Source organism: Leptosomus discolor, chromosome 18, assembly GCF_034619465.1.
Source record: "Leptosomus discolor isolate bLepDis1 chromosome 18, bLepDis1.hap2, whole genome shotgun sequence".
In the NCBI taxonomy this organism is placed as follows: Eukaryota; Metazoa; Chordata; class Aves; order Leptosomiformes; family Leptosomidae; genus Leptosomus; species Leptosomus discolor.
In genome coordinates, this window is record NC_141408.1 from 2,783,007 (window position 1) to 2,801,036 (window position 18,030).

At 47.9% G+C, this 18,030-nt stretch overlaps 1 protein-coding gene across 1 annotated transcript; it reads left to right on the plus strand.

Moving 5' to 3' along the window:
- The first annotated feature begins 456 nt into the window (after nucleotides 1-456).
- Nucleotides 457-15,415, plus strand: LIG3 (DNA ligase 3). The gene is made up of 19 exons (XM_009955213.2): nucleotides 457-1,015; nucleotides 1,479-1,616; nucleotides 2,571-2,768; nucleotides 3,186-3,337; nucleotides 4,268-4,434; nucleotides 5,109-5,186; nucleotides 5,302-5,470; nucleotides 6,143-6,298; nucleotides 6,750-6,881; nucleotides 7,665-7,744; nucleotides 8,207-8,294; nucleotides 9,218-9,295; nucleotides 9,568-9,691; nucleotides 10,083-10,225; nucleotides 11,035-11,109; nucleotides 11,702-11,848; nucleotides 12,887-13,061; nucleotides 13,967-14,058; nucleotides 14,864-15,415. The coding sequence occupies exons 1-19, from the start codon at nucleotides 457-459 to the stop codon at nucleotides 15,095-15,097; spliced, it is 2,985 nt and encodes a 994-aa protein (XP_009953515.2). The 3' UTR covers nucleotides 15,098-15,415.
- The last annotated feature ends 2,615 nt before the right edge of the window (nucleotides 15,416-18,030 follow it).

The window sequence follows — 18,030 nt, forward strand, 5'->3', positions numbered from 1 at the left end:
TGAGGATCTCGGTGAGCCCTTCGCCTCGGCGGTGGGCCACGGGCAGGCCGCGGCCTGGGGCCTGCAGGGGCGGGAGGCTGCGGTTGGGCCGGGGCGGGCAGGGCGGGAAGGCGGCCTTTAGGCGGGCTGGGGGCGGCCGGAGCTCCTGTGCGAGGGGAGGGGGGTCTGTGGGGCCTGAGGGTAAGGAGGGGGAGCTGTGGGGCCTGAGGGTAAGGAGGGGGCTGTGGGGCAGGCGTGTGAAGGATCGGGGCCTGTGGGGCAGGCTCAGGGGGCGATGGAGGCCGTGGGGGATGGGGGACCGGGCCTCTGCTGGGGAGGCAGCTCCGGGGCAGGCCTGGGAGAGAGGGGCGAGGATTGAGGCCGCAGAGACCCCACGTCCCGCCCAGGGCCCACAGGCGGCCGGGGGGGTGGCTCAGTGTCTCCTCTCTCGCTTGCAGCACGCACGGAGCAGGCTGGATGCCCGCAGGCAGCAGGACACTATCACAGGCTGCCTGGGCACTCGGCAGGGGCACAGGACTTTTCTCCCCCCATACACAGGTCTCCTTGCCAAGACCCTGCCTTTGCTGTGTTGGCCGTCCCGGGCCCAGCCCCAGTTACTGGTACCAGCTGCCGTTACGGCGTCTGTCTCTCCAGTCTGCGGGCAGAAGCCAGGGTGGCGGTGCTGGGGCTTTCCATTTCTCCCTGCTTTTGAACACTTGGCTTCGCCAAGCCTGCACAGCCCCAGAGGACATGGCGGAGCAGAGGTACTGCGTAGACTATGCCAAGCGTGGCACGGCAGGCTGCAAGAAGTGCAAGGAGAAGATCGTGAAAGGAATGGTGCGCATTGGAAAGGTCGTTCCCAATCCTTTCACGGAGTCTGGTGGGGACATGAAGGAGTGGTACCACGTGAAGTGCATGTTTGAGAAACTAGAGAAGGCCCGGGCCACCACCAAGAAAATCGAAGACATCACAGACTTGGAAGGATGGGAAGAGCTACAAGATGGGGAGAAAGAATTAATCCAGAAGCACATCTCAGGTGAGGCACAGGGCACTTTTCTGCTTCCCTCATTTTCAAGATATGCCACTCGCTGCTACACAGCCGTACCTTAACCACGAAATCCTCACTGATGTATTAGCATGGCCTAGTGACAAAGTGGGTGGCATTGCTCAGGTCTGTGTCTTAGCCCTGTAGGAAAGGGAAGAAGTAGTCACTTCTACAGTAGCATTTCTTAATTCATCACAACTCATATGGAGAAGGTCTGGGTGATTTAATTAATGTACAGACACAGGCAGGTAAATCCCAGCAGGAAGCATCAGTTATTTTCCATTTTCAGCTTTTTTTCCGTGATCTTTAGTAAATTATGTAGTCTTTTAACTTTTATGGAACTCCTCCATCCCCAGTTCTTTTAAGACTCGTTTGTTGCAGTGTATCTTACGTAGCGTGTTGAGGGATCTACGAGTTATTTCTGGCTGCTGGTTTGAACCTTGCTGTTTTACAGAAGCTAATTCCAAGGCTGGAAGTACACCGAAGAAAAAAGTGATAGTCCAAGCTAAGCTCACTGCCACAGGACAACTGACTACAAAAGATCCATTATCTCTCATCGCTCCATCGCCAAAGAAGTTCTCTGGCTTCACAGGTAGGACTTAAGAAACTGCTTCTGGGAAATCCTTCTGTTCTAGTATCAGCATCAGAGGTGTTTTAACTGGGCTCAGATCAGTCGTTTTTTATCTATAGAAGATGGTTTAGTTTTAATTACCTTTTTAAAATCTGATTTGCCAAAAATTGTTAGTGCTTTCTGAGGCTGTCAGGCTGTAAAGAACTGGTGTTTGCGTTTCTGGTAGTCCCAAGGAAACAGAGTTTGTGCAGTAACCCACGTTGTCAGACTGACTCCACTGCCGCATTAGTCCGTGGGCCACTTTCAGTCAGACTGTGAAGGTGGAGACCAAAGAAATCTCAGGTGGAGCTCAAAAGCTGTAAAAAAATTGGTTGTGAGTGATTCCCAGTAGCTGCATTCATGGAAGGGAAAGCTTATTCCTCAGCAGCCTGTCCTGAGCAACCGCTGCCAGCAGGCCAGGGAGCACCGAATGACCCAACAGAGACAGGGAGCTCTGAACCCCCCCAGAGCACGTGTTGCCACAGACGCCGCCAAGGAGCTGAGGCTGGGGGGGTGTTAGGATGGTGAGAGAAGAGGGGGTGGGGACGTTTTTTTCCCATTTTGGAAATGATCATGGGAAAACATGTTGGCTGTGAAGGGCAAAGGCTTATAAAGTAGAAGTAACGCAGAAGCATCTGCCAGCAGTAATTCCTTTTCACCAAGGTTTAATCTTATTTGTGTGGAAGAATTAAGGGCCAGAAAATTCTGGTTTACTGTGAAGAGCAAAAGTAATGAAAAAATAAGATAGATTTTTTTTTAATGATAATTAAAATTTAAAGTCAATTTTGGCATAGCGCACATCATTATTCAGTTCTGAAACTGGGCCACCATACTGGGATGGTTCGTTTCAGCTTGCCAAGCAGAAGTAGCTTCCACGTCAAAGTTTGCACCATATTGTACTGGTTAAAAAAGCCACCTCTTATGTCTTTGATGCAGCCAAGCCAAAGAATTCAGAAGATGTCTCTGCAAACTCTTCCCACAAGTCCAGCCTATCTGCAAAAAACTGTGATCCGAAGCACAAAGACTGCTTGCTGCGAGAGTTCAGGAAGCTCTGCGCCAACGTCGCTGAAAAGCCCAGCTATAACGTGAAAACCCAGATCATCCAGGATTTTCTGAAGAAGGGGTCTGGAGGAGGTATGAGGCCTGCCTGGCATTCTCAGCCTGTGAAAGACCTCTCAAAACTGACCTCAAAAAACAAGGGTGAAATAAAGTCCGAGTGCTGTGTAGTCCCAGCCGGGTGCTGTGATGATTTCTGAACTACAAAGTGAACTGTTCAGCTGAAGAACAAACTCAGACAAGAATGTCTCAGTCTAGCATTGTGGTCAATGTTTGTAGGTGCTGCTAAACTTAGTGCTGAGCTGAGATTTGGAGGACAACTGTGCGGGTTTTCCCTCAGAAATCTTTCACGTGAAGCAGAGCAGCACGGTGGACAGAGGAAGCCCCACCTGCGGGTTTTTTTCCCAGGCTCGTGCTAATGGGCACAAACAACCAGAGCCTGTATGTGGAAATAAATTGTGACCGTTTCTAATGGTCTGTGCTTTCTTTCCCCAGATGGTTTTCATGGTGACGTGTACCTGACCATTAAGCTGCTGTTACCGGGTGTCATTAAAATTGTTTACAACTTGAACGATAAGCAGATTGTGAAGCTGTTCAGTAGGATTTTTAACTGCAGCCAAGAAGAAATGATCCGGGACCTGGAACAGGTGAGTACAGACAGCGCTTCTCTTAATTTCTGCTGTTTAGTTCTGCTGTTTAGTCCCTTGATGTGGAAGTTCTGTAGTGGTTTGGGTTTTTCTAACTCCTGTTTGAAGGATTGTTGGCTTGACTGTTAGAATGGGAGTTGGTGATTTTTTTTTTTTTTTGCTTTAGCAGTTTTCATAGCACTTTCCGCCATCTGGAACCTTTAGAAAGTAGTGTTTGAACAGAAAACAAGATATGAATTCACCTGCAACACTTTAGAAAGCAAGACTAATATATCTAGGCAAGTTGGGCTGCATCTGCTTTGTCTAAACTGCTTTGTCTAGTGTATTCCTGTGTGACTCATTTATATGACATTTTGTAACACCACGTATCAAAAACTGAGACTCAGTTAAGAGATCTGTTACTGTGAGCTGCAGTCGGTTCATACGATTAAGCTACACATACAATTGCAAGTGCTCACGTGTGCATTTAATTCCTGCATGTAGGAGCTGGTAATTGTCTGTGCACACTTCTGATTCCTTGCAAGATGCAGAAAGTGGGTGAATTAAATAATTAAGCTAATTCTTTCACCTCTCGTTATTGCCTTGGTATATACTGCCTTCTAGTGACATCAGTAGACTCTTTCAGATCCACGGATTTACAGTGGATTCATCCTGAGGAAATAAAGGGTCTGTGATGCTGCAGCAGTGAAAAACAGAGCAATGACTGATACTGGTACTCTTACTTACCTTCTCTTGTAAATTAAACAGCTGAGAAGCTTTATTCTGTGTCGTGGCAGCTTTTTTCTAATGTTTGATTCCAATTCCTTCATGCAATCCCAGAATCATTCCTGTGTTTTATCCTGCTTACTGGAACCATGTTGAATCGCCAGCGGTGTCCCCATTCTCTAGCCATCGCCCTGATCCACTCCCTTGTTTTGTTTTCGGAGACAGGGAGATGTTTCCGAGACCATACGCCTCTTCTTTGAGCAGAGCAAGACTTGTCCTCCAGCAGCCAAAAGCCTCCTGACCATCCAGGAGGTAGATGAGTTCCTAATCCAGCTATCAAAGCTTACCAAGGAGGATGACCAGCAAAGTGTGCTGCAACACATCACTCGCCGGTAAGGAGAGTAATCGGCCTGTGAAGGTGTACCCTGAAACTAGGAGTGGTTATCTACGTATCAGAAACTGGGATAGGTGAAAAACTAATCATAAGCCACAGAGACTGAACCTGACACCATAAGCCACTATTAGTGGTTTGGTTAAGACACCTGGAGCGCTGGCCAGCGCGGGAGAACGTGGGTGGCTGCTGTCTGTGCCAGAGAATTTCATCCTTGCCTGTCGAGACGCTGTTCAGTCAGTACCGAACGAGTGGCTGGCAGAGCTACCTTAATGATACTTCGCTGTTAATTAAGTTACTGTCCTTAGGGGCGTTGGGAAAAGCCTTCAAGCCACTTAGACATGTCGAAGATTCTTGGTCTGGCTCATTTTGTGTCGAGCCGAGGCTGAAGGTGTTAACTATCGCTTACTCTTTATGTGTTAATTAAGTGAATTTTTGGAAGGTGCAGCAACACCGAGGCAGAATTAGTGTTGTCATTCAGACATAAAGATGCTAAAAAGCCTCTTGGATATTCTTTTGTGTCTCTGAGATGTCACTAGTAACATATCCTCATTTGAGTTCAAACCCTGCAGAAGGGGAGGTCTTTTTTTTTTTTTTTTAGAGGCCTGGCTCGGTTTCTTTCATTCAGCTGAAGAGCAGTTCAGTTACATGTCTGAGTCTTCTCTTGCACTGCAGGTGTACAGGCAACGACCTGAAATGCATCATCAGGCTCATTAAGCATGACTTGAAAATGAATGCTGGAGCAAAGCACGTGTAAGTCTTACCTCCCGTTGCGAGATAAAACCCGAAGTAGGCATTAGCCTCGTAAGCCAGGAGCAGCAGACGTGAGGCTGATCCATGTTTCCCTCCTCTCCTCACCCTGTTAAAGGTTGGATGCTTTGGATCCCAATGCTTACGAGGCGTTCAAAGCTTCACGCAACCTCCAGGATGTGGTCGAGCGAGTGCTGAAGAACCAGCAGGAGTCTGAGAAGATGCCGGGTCTGAAGCGAACCCTCAGCGTGCAGGCGTCTCTGATGACCCCGGTTCAGCCCATGCTGGTAATGTTGGCTCCTCTGCAACAGTGACCTTGAGCTGAGCAACAGATGGAGTTCTGTGTGCTGGCAGGGACCCTCACCTTTTAAGAATCAGTAGACAGATAAGTGACTGTGTGTAGTATGAGCTGATAGAGTGTGCAGTGCTGAGTTTCGTCTAACACCATCTCAGAAGGTGTTTTCTGCCCAGAGGCCAGTATGTGATGTCCTCGGTACTTGCACCTTCAGTGCCACTCCAAAAGCTGAAGTCATGACTTGCTTTCAGTCCAGAAGTGACTTGTTTGTTTGTTTGCTGTCATTCCAGAAGTTGCTCCTTTCTCTGAAATAGTGTAAGCTTTCCATTTGAGTAGAGATTCAAATAAGTTTGTTTTCTCGTTTGAACAAGTCAGAGCTAAATATGTACTTCTAGGCTGAGCACGCTCCTAAAAAAGGCACAGTACTTACACCTGTAAGTATTTGGAGGAGATAAGCACTGAAAAGCTGTAATTATCTGGGCAAATACAGATGATTCTAAGTAAATGAGTAATGAAGGAAAACTTGGACTGGATATTAGAGACCCTGGGCAAAAAGATCTACAAAGGAATTGGTAGTTCATTCATGAACTTAGGTAAGAGTAGCGTTATTTTTAAATAAATCATCTCAGTTTGTTTGGAACTTGCCTCTCTCCACCTTTCTAAGGCTGAAGCCTGCAAGTCAATCGAGTACGCCATGAAGAAGTGCCCGAACGGCATGTACGCAGAGATCAAATATGATGGGGAGCGGGTGCAGGTCCATAAAAACGGAGATCACTTCAGCTACTTCAGCAGAAGCCTCAAGCCTGTCCTCCCACACAAGGTAAGCCCCTAGAAACTGTCTCTTCTCTTGTGCCAGCGCCTCTGTAAACACGACTGAATTTCACAGCGGTTTCTTTAGGCAAAGAGGATTCCTCCTGTGGCAGGCGCTTTTCTGATTTGTGTACCTGGAATCTGGAAAAGCAACACTTGATAGAATCGGCATCCCTCTGTTTGGTGGGCAGCAAGAGCTGAAGTACAGCTGTCTGCCTTAGAGTCCTCTTTAGGCACTGCATCTTGGGAAGCTTGATACCAGTTGGATGACTTGGTTATTTTTGTCCAAGACTCATTTCTCTCTCTGTAGGCTGTGCTGTCTGTACCGTTGTAGGAAGTAACGGTAGTGCAGGCACGCCTGCACGTGCCTCAGAGGCGCTGCTGGAGAAAGCATCTGCATTGGAGTGAGTCCCTCTCTTCAGGCAGCAGATGTAGTTTTCTTTTCCTTTTTTTTTCCCAAGGTAGCCCATTTTAAGGACTTCATCCCCCAGGCTTTCCCTGGTGGGCAAAGTATGATCCTGGATTCAGAAGTTCTTCTGATTGACAACAAAACTGGCAAGCCACTTCCTTTTGGGACTCTTGGTGTGCACAAGGTAAAAAAAAAAAAAGAAATAATAAAAATGCTTTGTTGTGGTTGGAGGCTGTTATTCTGCTGACTTAAACGCACCAGCCTGTGGTCTGTTATCACAGGGCAATTTAAGAGACCTGGTGCTTGGTAGAGCATCTGGGGAAAAAAAATAGATCCCTGAGAAGGCTGATATTAATGAAAAGGTACTGCTCTAATACCATAGGTTTGATATGAACCTGATCACTAGCGGGACCATAAGAAAATTTCATCTCAAGGTAAATACTAAGAAACCCTTGGAAAATCTTGCAATTCTGTCATTGCTTATCATTGCCTGAGCAACGTGTGGCAGACTGGAAGACCACAATGATGCAGAGAGTGTTTAGTCTATATGAATATTACGTAGTGCTTATGTCTAGACTAAATGGTGGTGAGGAAGAGGACAGTAAAATGAAAATTAAGCTGTAAGTACTTAAAGTAGCCGTTAGTCCGAAGTCTCTGGAATGCTTGTTGGGTTTTTGTTGCAGCAGCAGTGACTGATGTTACGTTGCCCAAAGTCATTAATATTAGTGGTGTTGTTTCCCCGTCACCAGGAAATTAGCTTGTTTTATCTTCTTGGTTTGTGCTTTGACACAGTCTAAATCTTAATTCTTAGAATACTTATGTCTTTTAGAAAAGGCCTAAGCTTCTGCATAGCTAAAACATTGTGGAGATAAAAATACATCCTTTTGTCTGTTATTTTTCTAAAACTCGATATTGCTGCTTGTTACGACTGTGGATGTCTTTTAATCGCTCTTAATTGTTCTTTCAGAAAGCTGCTTTCCAAGATGCCAACGTTTGCTTGTTTGTGTTTGACTGCATCTATTTCAATGATATCAGCCTGATGGACAGGTATGTGGCTGGTTAGTGTGGGAGCAGCCTGACCGGTTTCCCAGCAAGAACGTGCTGGAATACGCTACCGCCGCAGAGGGAGCAGTTCACGTGGGCTGTTAACACCCACCATTTACCCCTGTAAAACCAAGCCAGCGTGGGAGAGTCCTTGCTGTGCCAGGGAGTTTCACTGTGGAGCTCCGTCTTGCTCTGCAGTTCCAAAATAACAGGATTACCTGCATTTCAGCTGAACTGAGGGCGGTTCAGTACCCAGCTCATCTTACATCCTCTGAAACGAAATGCGCTCCTCACACAAAATTTCTATTTTATAACTTCCTGGAGGAAAGTAAGAATTGATTGTCCTTTTGGGAACTCTGTAGGATAAATCACTTAATTTTTAAATAGCTTTTTGCAATGTTCACGTGACTGGTACTTCATGTTAAAGTGGCTTGTTTGTCCTTAATTGTGTGTACCCTGGTTTAGGCCTCTGTGTGAACGTCGGAAGTTCCTCCACGATAACATGGTTGAAATCCCCAACCGGATCCTCTTCTCGGAGATGAAGCACGTCACAGTGAGTTCAGGGTAAAGTGGCACGCGCGGGGTCCCGCAGGCTGCCGCTGGGCACTCCACTACTCCTTCACCACGTGCCTTTTTTGTGATGAAGGTTGCAAATCCAGCAATTCCCTGCTTGTCACAGTGCTTCTACTTCTGGTCTCTGTGGGAGGCTTGCTGAGCTCATGGTGTTCAAGAAGGCCGGGCCTGTGCTCCCTCCTGTCTTGGCTACAGCCACTCCGGTATAGTCTTAACTCGCACATCTCTGGTTTTGCCGCCTTAATGATTTTTGTGACTTTGATGTTGTTGGCAGGAGCTAAAGCCTGTGGTAACTTAGTCTGTACAGTGCAATGCTGAGCTGTGGGGAGAGGACAGACTGAGGGCAGCTAGGCTGCTTCAGTTCCAAGTGCCACGCAGCCCAGATACGTCCTGGGTGCTGAAAACTGCGTCAAGGCAGCTCAGCTTTTCCTTTGGTGGTTATGCACAAACCCTACGTCCCATCATTTTTCCCCACTGCTACTGATTTCTGTGGCCCCTTGGTTTTGGTGGAGGATGCTTGGACATACAGGGCAGAGAAGGCATTTTGGGAAGAAGAAAAGAGCATAGGTCCCAAGGCGGTTGGATGGAGAAGTAAGCAAGCGCTGATGGCTGGGGAAAATTTGGTCTTGTGTGTGGGGGACATACTCAGGGCACGACCAGTGTGGCTACCTCATCTCTGAGGAGTGTTTTTTAATTAACGAACCCTCCACTTGGTACATATTCCCAGCTTGGTCACTGGGTGCCCAACAAAGAGAACACATATGTGACTCTCCTTGGAAAACTATTTTATGCAATTACCCAGTCATCTCTCTGAAGTTTGCTTTGGTTTTAGCGCAGCACCGCTCCAGTTAGAAAGCCTGAAAACCACAGCCCTTTGACAGTCTTGATTCCTTTCCTTTTCAGAAAGCTTCAGATCTGGCAGATATGATCACTCGCGTCATCCGTGAGGGACTGGAAGGACTGGTGTTGAAAGATACAAAGGCAGGTTCACGTTTACTCTTCACTGGTGTGTGCTGGGAGTTGGGGAATAACAGCAGACAGAGGTCTGGGGTGAAGCACCCAAGGCTGAGCGTCCTGAAATGTCTCTGGGGTCGTGTCAACACTGACATCCAACCCAAGCTGCTCCTTACGCATCTGAGCCCTGCTGTGCTCTTGCACGGCCAAGCTGGGTAAAAAAAGCAGGGGCTGTTGGAGGAGATGGCTGTCTGCCGGGTGATCCTCCTGACGGGGGGTTCTTGCCTTGTTTTGCACAGGGTAATTATGAACCAGGAAAACGACACTGGCTGAAAGTGAAGAAGGACTACCTGAACGAGGGTGCCATGGCTGACACAGCAGACCTCGTGGTGCTGGGAGCTTTCTATGGACAAGGCAGTAAAGGTAAGTCTGGAGCTGGCTGAAGTCAGACATTAGTCCGTTCAGAAAACTCTCAAGCTTTTTTTCCATTCCGGGCCTCCTGTAGCATTTGGTGTCTCCTACCAGAATGAGCCTGGCTGTCGCAGCGACCGTCTGCTGCAGCCCATCACGTGCCAGGCCGTGAGTTTGCTGTGGGTTAGTTGGTACAGCAAAGCCTTGGGCCTTGGGCTGGGCTCCCACAGCGTCGCGGCCCGCTCTTCAGCTGCCTGTGGGGCAGATGGTGCTCTGAAGCCATCGCAAGCCCAAGGCCCTTTGACTCCCAGGGATGGAGAAGGGGTTTGGTTCATTACTTTGCTTCTTGAAAAGCTGTGGCTTGTCCTCTAGATGTGAACCACCCTGCTGTCCCCTCCCGCAGGTGGAATGATGTCCATCTTCCTCATGGGCTGCTATGACCCCAAGAGCGAGAAGTGGTGCACTGTGACCAAGTGTTCGGGCGGCCATGATGACGCTACCCTGGCACGGCTGCAAACGGAGCTGGATATGGTGAAGATCAGCAAGGTGAGAGGGGCTCTGACGGGAGCGGGTGGAGGGGACGCGCAGCCAAGGGCTGCTGAGGTGCCGGTTAAGGCAGGATTGAGGTGCCCTGGTGGGGATGAGGGGGGGCGCAGGGGGAGTGAAGCAGACAAGCTGCTCTGACGCAGACGAGGTGTAGGTGCAGCCAGCTCCCGAGGTGAGGCACTGCCCGGGACGTGGGCTCAGGCACTGCCAGGCACCGTCTGCTTTCTGTTACCGCAGTTTCATTGGGAAGCACAGAGCGAGTACCGGGTTTTTTGGCACATTGCGGCTGGTGAAGGCAGTCAGTAGGTGGGGCTGCGGGTGAGAAATGCTCGAGTCGGGCTGTGTTCTTGTGGCTGGATAACTTGACATGTTGGAGTTAATTCTTCTTCTGAGTGACTTATTTGGGTGAGGAATCTTACTTTTCAAGACTTGACAAATAAACAGCTGAATTCTAATACTTACTTGACATCCTGAAGGCCATTTGCATCAAGGTTGTGGAATTTAAAAAAAAAAAAGCAGGTAGTTTTCTATGAATCACAATTGGAGCAACGATGTTACTGTTTTACACCTAGACTGACAGTAACTGAGAGCTGTTTTACAGATTGTTTTTGTGATTCTAGAGAAAAGAAACGGCTGCAGATCAGTGCACCTGGCACTGCAGGCTAAAGCAAGTTTCATCCATGCAGAGACGATGTCACACCTACATGCCACTCTACTTCTAGGTTATCTTCCAGCGACTTCTTTTGCAGAAATAGGTTCAGGCATAATCATAAGTGCTATCATTTTGTTTTTGTGCTTTTAATTAATAGGATCCTAGTAAAATTCCAAAGTGGCTAAAAATTAACAAAATCTACTACCCAGACTTCATTGTGCCAGATCCAAAGGTAAGTGCTGTCAGAGTCATTGAGCTGGTTTCCAGCCCTGATCCAGCAATCTGCTGTACTTTGTCTAAGGGTACAAGTTGTTCTTGATACAAGATTAGTCTTTATACTTGGACCAGGAAATTAAGCACAAGTTTTTATCTCTGAATCTTGCAGGTGCATTTGAGGCTAAGAGGGTCGTAAAGAAATCGTACCTGCAGCACTTCTGGGAAATATTCCTGTGCATTAAATCCCTTCCAGAAGTGAACTTACTTTAAATTTGAGGCATGAAAAATCTGACTTAAAATAGTTGAAGCGCAACCGTAACCCAAAAGTTGCTATTGTTTTACGAAATTTATCACTATGCTTTGTGCCATGTATGTCTAAAGAAAAGGTGTTCTTTAGAAATTGGCATCATGTATTAGTTCAGGATCTCTGACTTGCTGAAAAAAACCTGAAGTTTTTGTAATTAAAGTGATCAAGAAGGTCAGTTTGTGTATATGGGCCTCAGTGTGCTGGGGCGGGGAGGGCGGGCGGGCGTTGAGGTAGAGGACAGACACGAGAGCTCATGGGAGAGCACAGGCGTGTGACGTGACTTCCTCAATACTGTGTTTAGAAAGCCCCAGTGTGGGAGATCACAGGGGCTGAATTCTCTAAAGCTGAAGCCCACACTGCAGATGGGATCTCCATTCGCTTCCCTCGCTGCACCCGCATTCGAGATGACAAAGACTGGAAGACGGCCACCAACCTCCAGCAGCTCAAGGTGAGTTAACGCAGGGTGTCTGCAGCTCGTTTGAGAGTCAGTTCTGACAACAGTCTCTATTTAAAAAGGCACGTTTGGGTAGCGCAGGGTACGTAGTGAAGACACCTGCTGACTGGCACCTGGGATGGCATGTGACGTTTTCCATTTAGTCTAGGCTCAGGCTGCTTGCTGGGTTGTGATCTGACTCCTTCGTGGGGCCTCCTGAGCCTCTTGGGCTGTTGTCGTGCCCTTCCAGGAGCCTGTGCTGGCAGCTGGTTGTGTCAGCTCTTGTAACAGCCTCATGGTGAGGAATTTCCTTCCTGAAAGAAGTGACCTTTATTCTCTAAAGTGTTCGTGGTCATTCAGTCTCCCATTAAGCGTGAGATTGGAGGAGGCATCTGGGAAGTGGCGAAGGGTAGCCTGGCCCTGTTCCAGGGCACAGGGGCCCGATGGCAGTCAGCCACGTGGGCTGCACCCACCCCACAGCTCCTGCGCCTCCTTTGCCGATGGAAACCAGTTGGCTTGCTGCCATCCCCAGCAGTAAGTCAGCGGCTGCTGAGCTCTGTTCTCAGCCTGGTCATTGTCATTTGGGCTGTCTGCACGCTGCCTACGGGGATACTGGCAGCAGATGCAAGTGCTTGTTACGCCGTCGAAGCAAGGAGTGACTGAGCCACCTGCTGTCCAGCAGGCTTTCTGGCTGCCTGGGCAGGTAGGGGAGAGGCAGGTGAAACGCCCTCTTCAGACAGGCTGTTCCTGGGAGCAATGGGTCTGTTTGTTTCTCAGGCCAGGCAGCCAGGCCCTGCAGCGTTGGTCTGCCGTGCTCGGTAGCAGCTGATGTGAGTGTGGCTTTTGGTGCTCCCCTTTGGTGCAGCAGCCGGGTGGAACGCAGAGAGGTTGAACAAAGCTGATGGGAATAGAGCCACAAAGATGTGCAGGAAGAAAAAGTGTATGAACAAACCCTTCAGGGGGGGTGGGAAGAACAAGAGGAGACCTTGCCTCACGGCCCATGTTTAGTGTTTCGCTGTGGTTAAAGGCACTGCTTTGTTTCTGGTGGGACAGGAGCTGTACCAGCTCTCCAAAGAGAAGGCCGATTTCAATGTTGTTGCTGGGGAGGAAGACGAGTCCACGGCTGGCAGCAGTGGAGAGAATGAGGGAAATTCCAGGTCTTCCACACCCCACAGCACCAGTAAAACTCCCCCAAGCAAGTCACCGGCAAAAGCCCAGAAGCCAGAAGGTGAGATGGTGCTTTCCAGGGAGAAGAGCCTCAGGGTGTACTCTCTGCGTCTGGGGCAGGGGTGGCTTTGGATCTCTGTCTTCTGACAGATGCTTGAAGATCCCATGGAAGCTTCTCTGTGCATGTCAGGGTTAATGGGCAAAGCTGTCCAGCCCCTTGGTTGGGCCTGTGGTGTTCACAGCACGAACTGAGCAGCCACACCTCTGGGGTGTGCCGGGATTGCGAGACCGTGGAAACAGCACGGCTGATGCTGTACAGGTTGGTGCTTGGGCAGCTCACTTGGGCAATAAAAGCTCTCAGATTATATGCTGCCTAGACCAGGTGTCTTGAACCTAGCAGAGTGTCAGTTGTAGTTTGTACCAAAACTACTTCAGAGTGATTTCTCTGGGACTGTAGGCCCTTTTAATCCTGCTGGGTCAGGGTAGCAGACTGCAAGACTGATCTAAACAGCAAGGCTGCTGCTTCCCTTCCTGCAGATCACATGCCCTTTGGTTCACTTTTGGCCATGAACCAGGATTTAACTTTATTTGGATTAAATTCAAGCATATAATAGGGCAGCAGGATGGAGGGGATTTCCAGGTAGTAAATTGCAAAGCTGTGAAATGAGTTTTCTTCAGCAGCGCTTTGTTGCTGGGGAGTAACTTGGAGCAAATTTCTGAGCAGTCTCAAAAAGACAGTGTGGTGACAGCAAGAAGGGAAGCTGAATGTCCTGGAAATGAGGGCAGGAAGATGCCCCATGCCATTTGCAGTAGAAAAATGTGTCTGAATACTTATATTCATGGATTTTCCAGAAAGAGGGGAGGAAAAGCCTTTTACCTTTAACCTCTTCACTCTTCTTCCCCCACTTTAATACATAACCAGCATCTGGACAGAGAACACAAATGAGACAGGGTTTTTATTTTTAGAAAGCAAAGCCGTCATTGGATCCCCTCAGAAATCAGAGGAGAAACGAGGGGAGAAGCGAAAAGCATCAGAGATGGATGACAATGGAAAAAAGGTACGGCCAGCTGGAGAGCAAGCAGTTTGGGGTGGGAGGATGCTGAGGCAGTTTCAATTGTCTGTTTACTTTTGCCTTCCATCTGGAAAAGTCTAAAACCTTCCTCTAGCAGCACCCAAGCACCAAGCCCCCTTGTAAAGGAAGTGGGTGGCTGCGGCAGCTCTTCCCCATCTGCAGAGCCGGCGTAACCGGGTCTGCCATGCTGAAGGCCAGTACGCTGCTCACCCACCAACGCTGTCCTGCTCTGCGGGGGGTTGCGCTGGCCGAGCGGCTGTTCTTCCGCAGTGCTGCGTATGGAAGAGCTGGGGGCTGTAAGGGGAGAGAACTGTCCTTTCTAGCCCATTGTGCACCCGTTTGTAGGAGTGGATTAAGAATCACTGAGCTGTAATTTTCTGAGGAGCTTGGCGTGCCTGTTTTGATGTAGGCAGCAAGCCCTCTCCCAGGGTGGTTATGTTCCCCTACTTGAACGGAGAAACATCATCTTTAAAGACAAAAGGCACTGAGGTCATGTTTACTGGACCACATCAGCAGCATCGCTAAGAGGAATAATGGGGCAATAATTCCCCTTAGCTAGGGAAGTCTTCCAGCTGTAACATCTGGCTTTCAGAGGAGCTGTACGGGTGTTGCTCTTGTGTCTGATTTAACAGGAGGCCAAAGAGCAATTTACAGTTGGGCATGGGATTAGAGTGATAACCTCGGGAACTGTGAATGGATTCGTTCATGCCTCAAAGAATTTAGTGTAATTTCCAGACCCATCCAATGTTTTTACCAACCTGTGCTTCTCATCCTCTTTCACAATATGCAGACGCTGCTGGACATATTCACTGGTGTGAAGCTGTACCTGTCGCCCTCTGTGAAGGACTTCGACAAAATCCGGCGGTACTTTATAGCATACGATGGGGATCTTGTGCCAGAGTTTGACACAGCCTCAGCAACACACGTTATAGGGGACATTGATGACAATCCTGGTGCTAAGCGTGTGTCTCCCAACTGGATCTGGGAATGCATCCGGAAACGGCGACTGGTAGCCCCGTGCTAGCGATGAGGGGCAGCTGACCAGTCTTGATACGAGAATTCCCGGAAGGGAACAGCCGAGAACTACGTAGGTGGAGGAAATGGTGAGATTCCTCTGTGGAGATGTGGCTAGAAATAAAATGTCCAAGTCCGTCAGGGGTAGTTAAAGATCCATAGCAACCACATGGAATTAATTAAAACAACTCTGAAGAAATGTCACTGCTGAATCCATTTTTCTGCCCATAATGTAGACCATGGCACTTACCTCAGTGCTGGTTTAGTCTCCTTGGGTTTTTAAAGTTTGGGTATTTTTATAGATAAATAAAACTGAAGCAGTTTGTCCTTTGCTGTCAGGACTTCTTTTCCAAAGGTTGGTCTCTGCCTGGACAGGAAAACAGACCAAACGTGTGAAACTGCTGGCGGTATGGCCAGGACCATTCTCCTGCACGGCTCCAGTTTACTTGAAGGACACGTGTCCTCCTCCTGCTGGCCTTTGGCTGTTGGAAGAGGGACAGCAGTGCAGGCCCCTGTGCAGCAGCAGTTTACACCTCTGCTGTAGGTTCCAGAGTAAAACTGGGGCACTGAGTAAGTTCCGTTACAGCAACCGCTTCCTCTGGGAGTGGTTTCTGGGATAGGTTGCTCATGTGCTCTGCTATTCATGTTTCAGGAAGCAAAAGCTGAGACAGGCACATCTGCATCTGTGAGGGTAGTTGAGAGACCTTCTCTGAAGCTCTTCAAAATTTCTGCAAGTACTTGAACATTAATGAAATAAGCTAGGTTCTAGAAATAGGGGCTAATTTTAACTTAACTATTCATTTGCTGAATAACTCTGCCTGTGTACACCAAACAGGTGTGGACATGATGAAAGGAAAAGTGAGTTGACATCTCAAGGGTACAGAGCATGCTCTCCCTCTTTGTGTGCTCCTAAAAAGTTGTGTTTTCAGTTAACTCTTTTCCTTCGACCTCTTCCTGTACGCGTACCCCACCCACTAATGGTATTTAAGCACCTGGTATGCCAGGGCTTTTCTGGCTGAAGTAGCCGTAGGATCTCTGCCTTCTCATGGCCTATTGGTAACAGAGTCAGAAAGCAGGGTTAACTAAATCACATTTCAACTTTATTATAAAATTATAAACCAAACTTCTGTGCCAAAACTAGTAAGTTTAACCATCATAGTACCAAGAGGATTTAATAGAGAGTAACATGCCATTTCAAGTAGAATATTAACTTTTAGAATATTTAAACTCTGTACAGTGTACATAAAGCACATAAATATTTCCATTTACTTTATTAGTTCAGATCATTATATTCCTTTGGATCATTAATCAGTTTGCTCCAGATTTTGATTTTCCTTTAAAAAACAACTCAATCTTACCCATAAGTAGAGAATCCGTTTTTGCAAGGGAAACGCTGTAGTTGGGGAAGAAAAAAAAAAAAAAGAGGCGAGTCCTCCCTTCAGAAAGCACATTTCAGAGTCATAGGGTGGGTGTATCTTCTCAGTCCTAAAATTTCAGGCATTGATCTGCAACTTGATTTATCTGCTGTAGAAAATAAGCCTACCCTCTGCAAGTAAAAGTACATCTGTCCACAGGGGAATAATCTTCCTGCCAAATTCCCCCAGCCCTGAGTTTATTGAAAAATATGACAACACGAATTTTCACAGTGAATTTACTAAATAAGGCTGTTCTACACTTTGTATGGGTCTGTACCTCTTAAAGAAAGAGATCCCTGTGAACCTCTTGAAGAGTAAATACAGTTACCGCTTACCTGCCTTTTTTTTTTTTTAAACATGATGCATTGAATTGTACCAGTACTCTTCTCGTGCTGGAAGCTGTTAAACCTTAAGCCAAAGATTAGAGAACAACCTGAACAGGGAAAGAGGCAAGACTCAGAATTTTTAGTTCAATAAGCCTCAGCAGCTGTTGCATTTTTGTAAGTTCAGAGCCCCCCTCCCTAGTGCAGAGGTTCTGCTCTCTGCACATCTATTGAGCAACAGATTTCTTCACCCTTCGTGCTTTACCGATTCCAAAGCGCAGTGTAGAGACCCTCCGCTCCGTGCTCCATTGCTACTCCTGCAATGTCAACAATTACCTAAGTTTAAGATACATCATCACCACTTATTGCAAAAAGTAGATGGCTTTGGTGATCACCCCTGTAACTGCCCTTCCACCGCCCAGAGGCTGTGAGTGACACCTGGTCTTTGTGCCATTCCTCTGCTGGCAGCCGTGCGGTGATTCGGTTTGAATTTCACTTTCCCAAAACGGGGAAAGCCAGACGGAACAACTCCGAGCAGAAGGTACTTGGCTTCACAAACGACTTGAAACGAGTACACAGTCCCCCAGGGGCTGAAAACTTAAGGCGTCAAGATTCTGAGACTGAGCTGCGTTACCAGCCAAACGGGCTGAAAGGCTTCCAAAGGAGCGCCCTGTTGGCGAGGACAGCGGCAAGGGCTGGCAGTCGCCACGTATCAGACCACAGCATCTCTGCCCCCTGACGGGCAGAGAGAACAACAGAAATTGCTTTTGATAAGCAGGGCTGTAAAACTGAGCGGGTGGGGAGGGAGCTGATGAGTAAACAGACACATCTGCAATGACGATCACTCATCTTACTGATTCAGGGGAGAAGGTTTGCTTGCTTTCAGGTCTCCCCTCTAAAAAGTCACCTGTACTTGAGTATGATTGTGTAGCAACAGAATCCTTCCTACTCTCTAGCTGTGTTTTCCTCACTAAACCCTCTAAAAGACTCAAGCTTTAGGTCTGTAGCTCCTTAACCAAGTGGAGTCGGTTCAGGTTTAAAGCGATTGCTGGCAGGCACTGTAAGGAAGCCTGTGAAGTCCAAGGAATCAACAACAAACTCGAGATGTCCCCCTCGCTGGCACGTAAACAGAAAACCAGCACCACACCAGGTAAGGCTGCATGGTTCACGGAGTCTCGCTCCCCTTACATTTTTCAATAATACAA

Coding starts and splice junctions, on each gene's coding strand:
- LIG3 (XM_009955213.2), top strand. CDS start 457: ATGCCCGCAGGCAGCAGGACACTATCACAGGCTGCCTGGGCACTCGGC. Junction 6,299..6,749: donor AGCCTGTCCTCCCACACAAG/GTAAGCCCCTAG, acceptor TTTTTTCCCAAG/GTAGCCCATTTTAAGGACTT. Junction 14,059..14,863: donor TGGATGACAATGGAAAAAAG/GTACGGCCAGCT, acceptor CACAATATGCAG/ACGCTGCTGGACATATTCAC.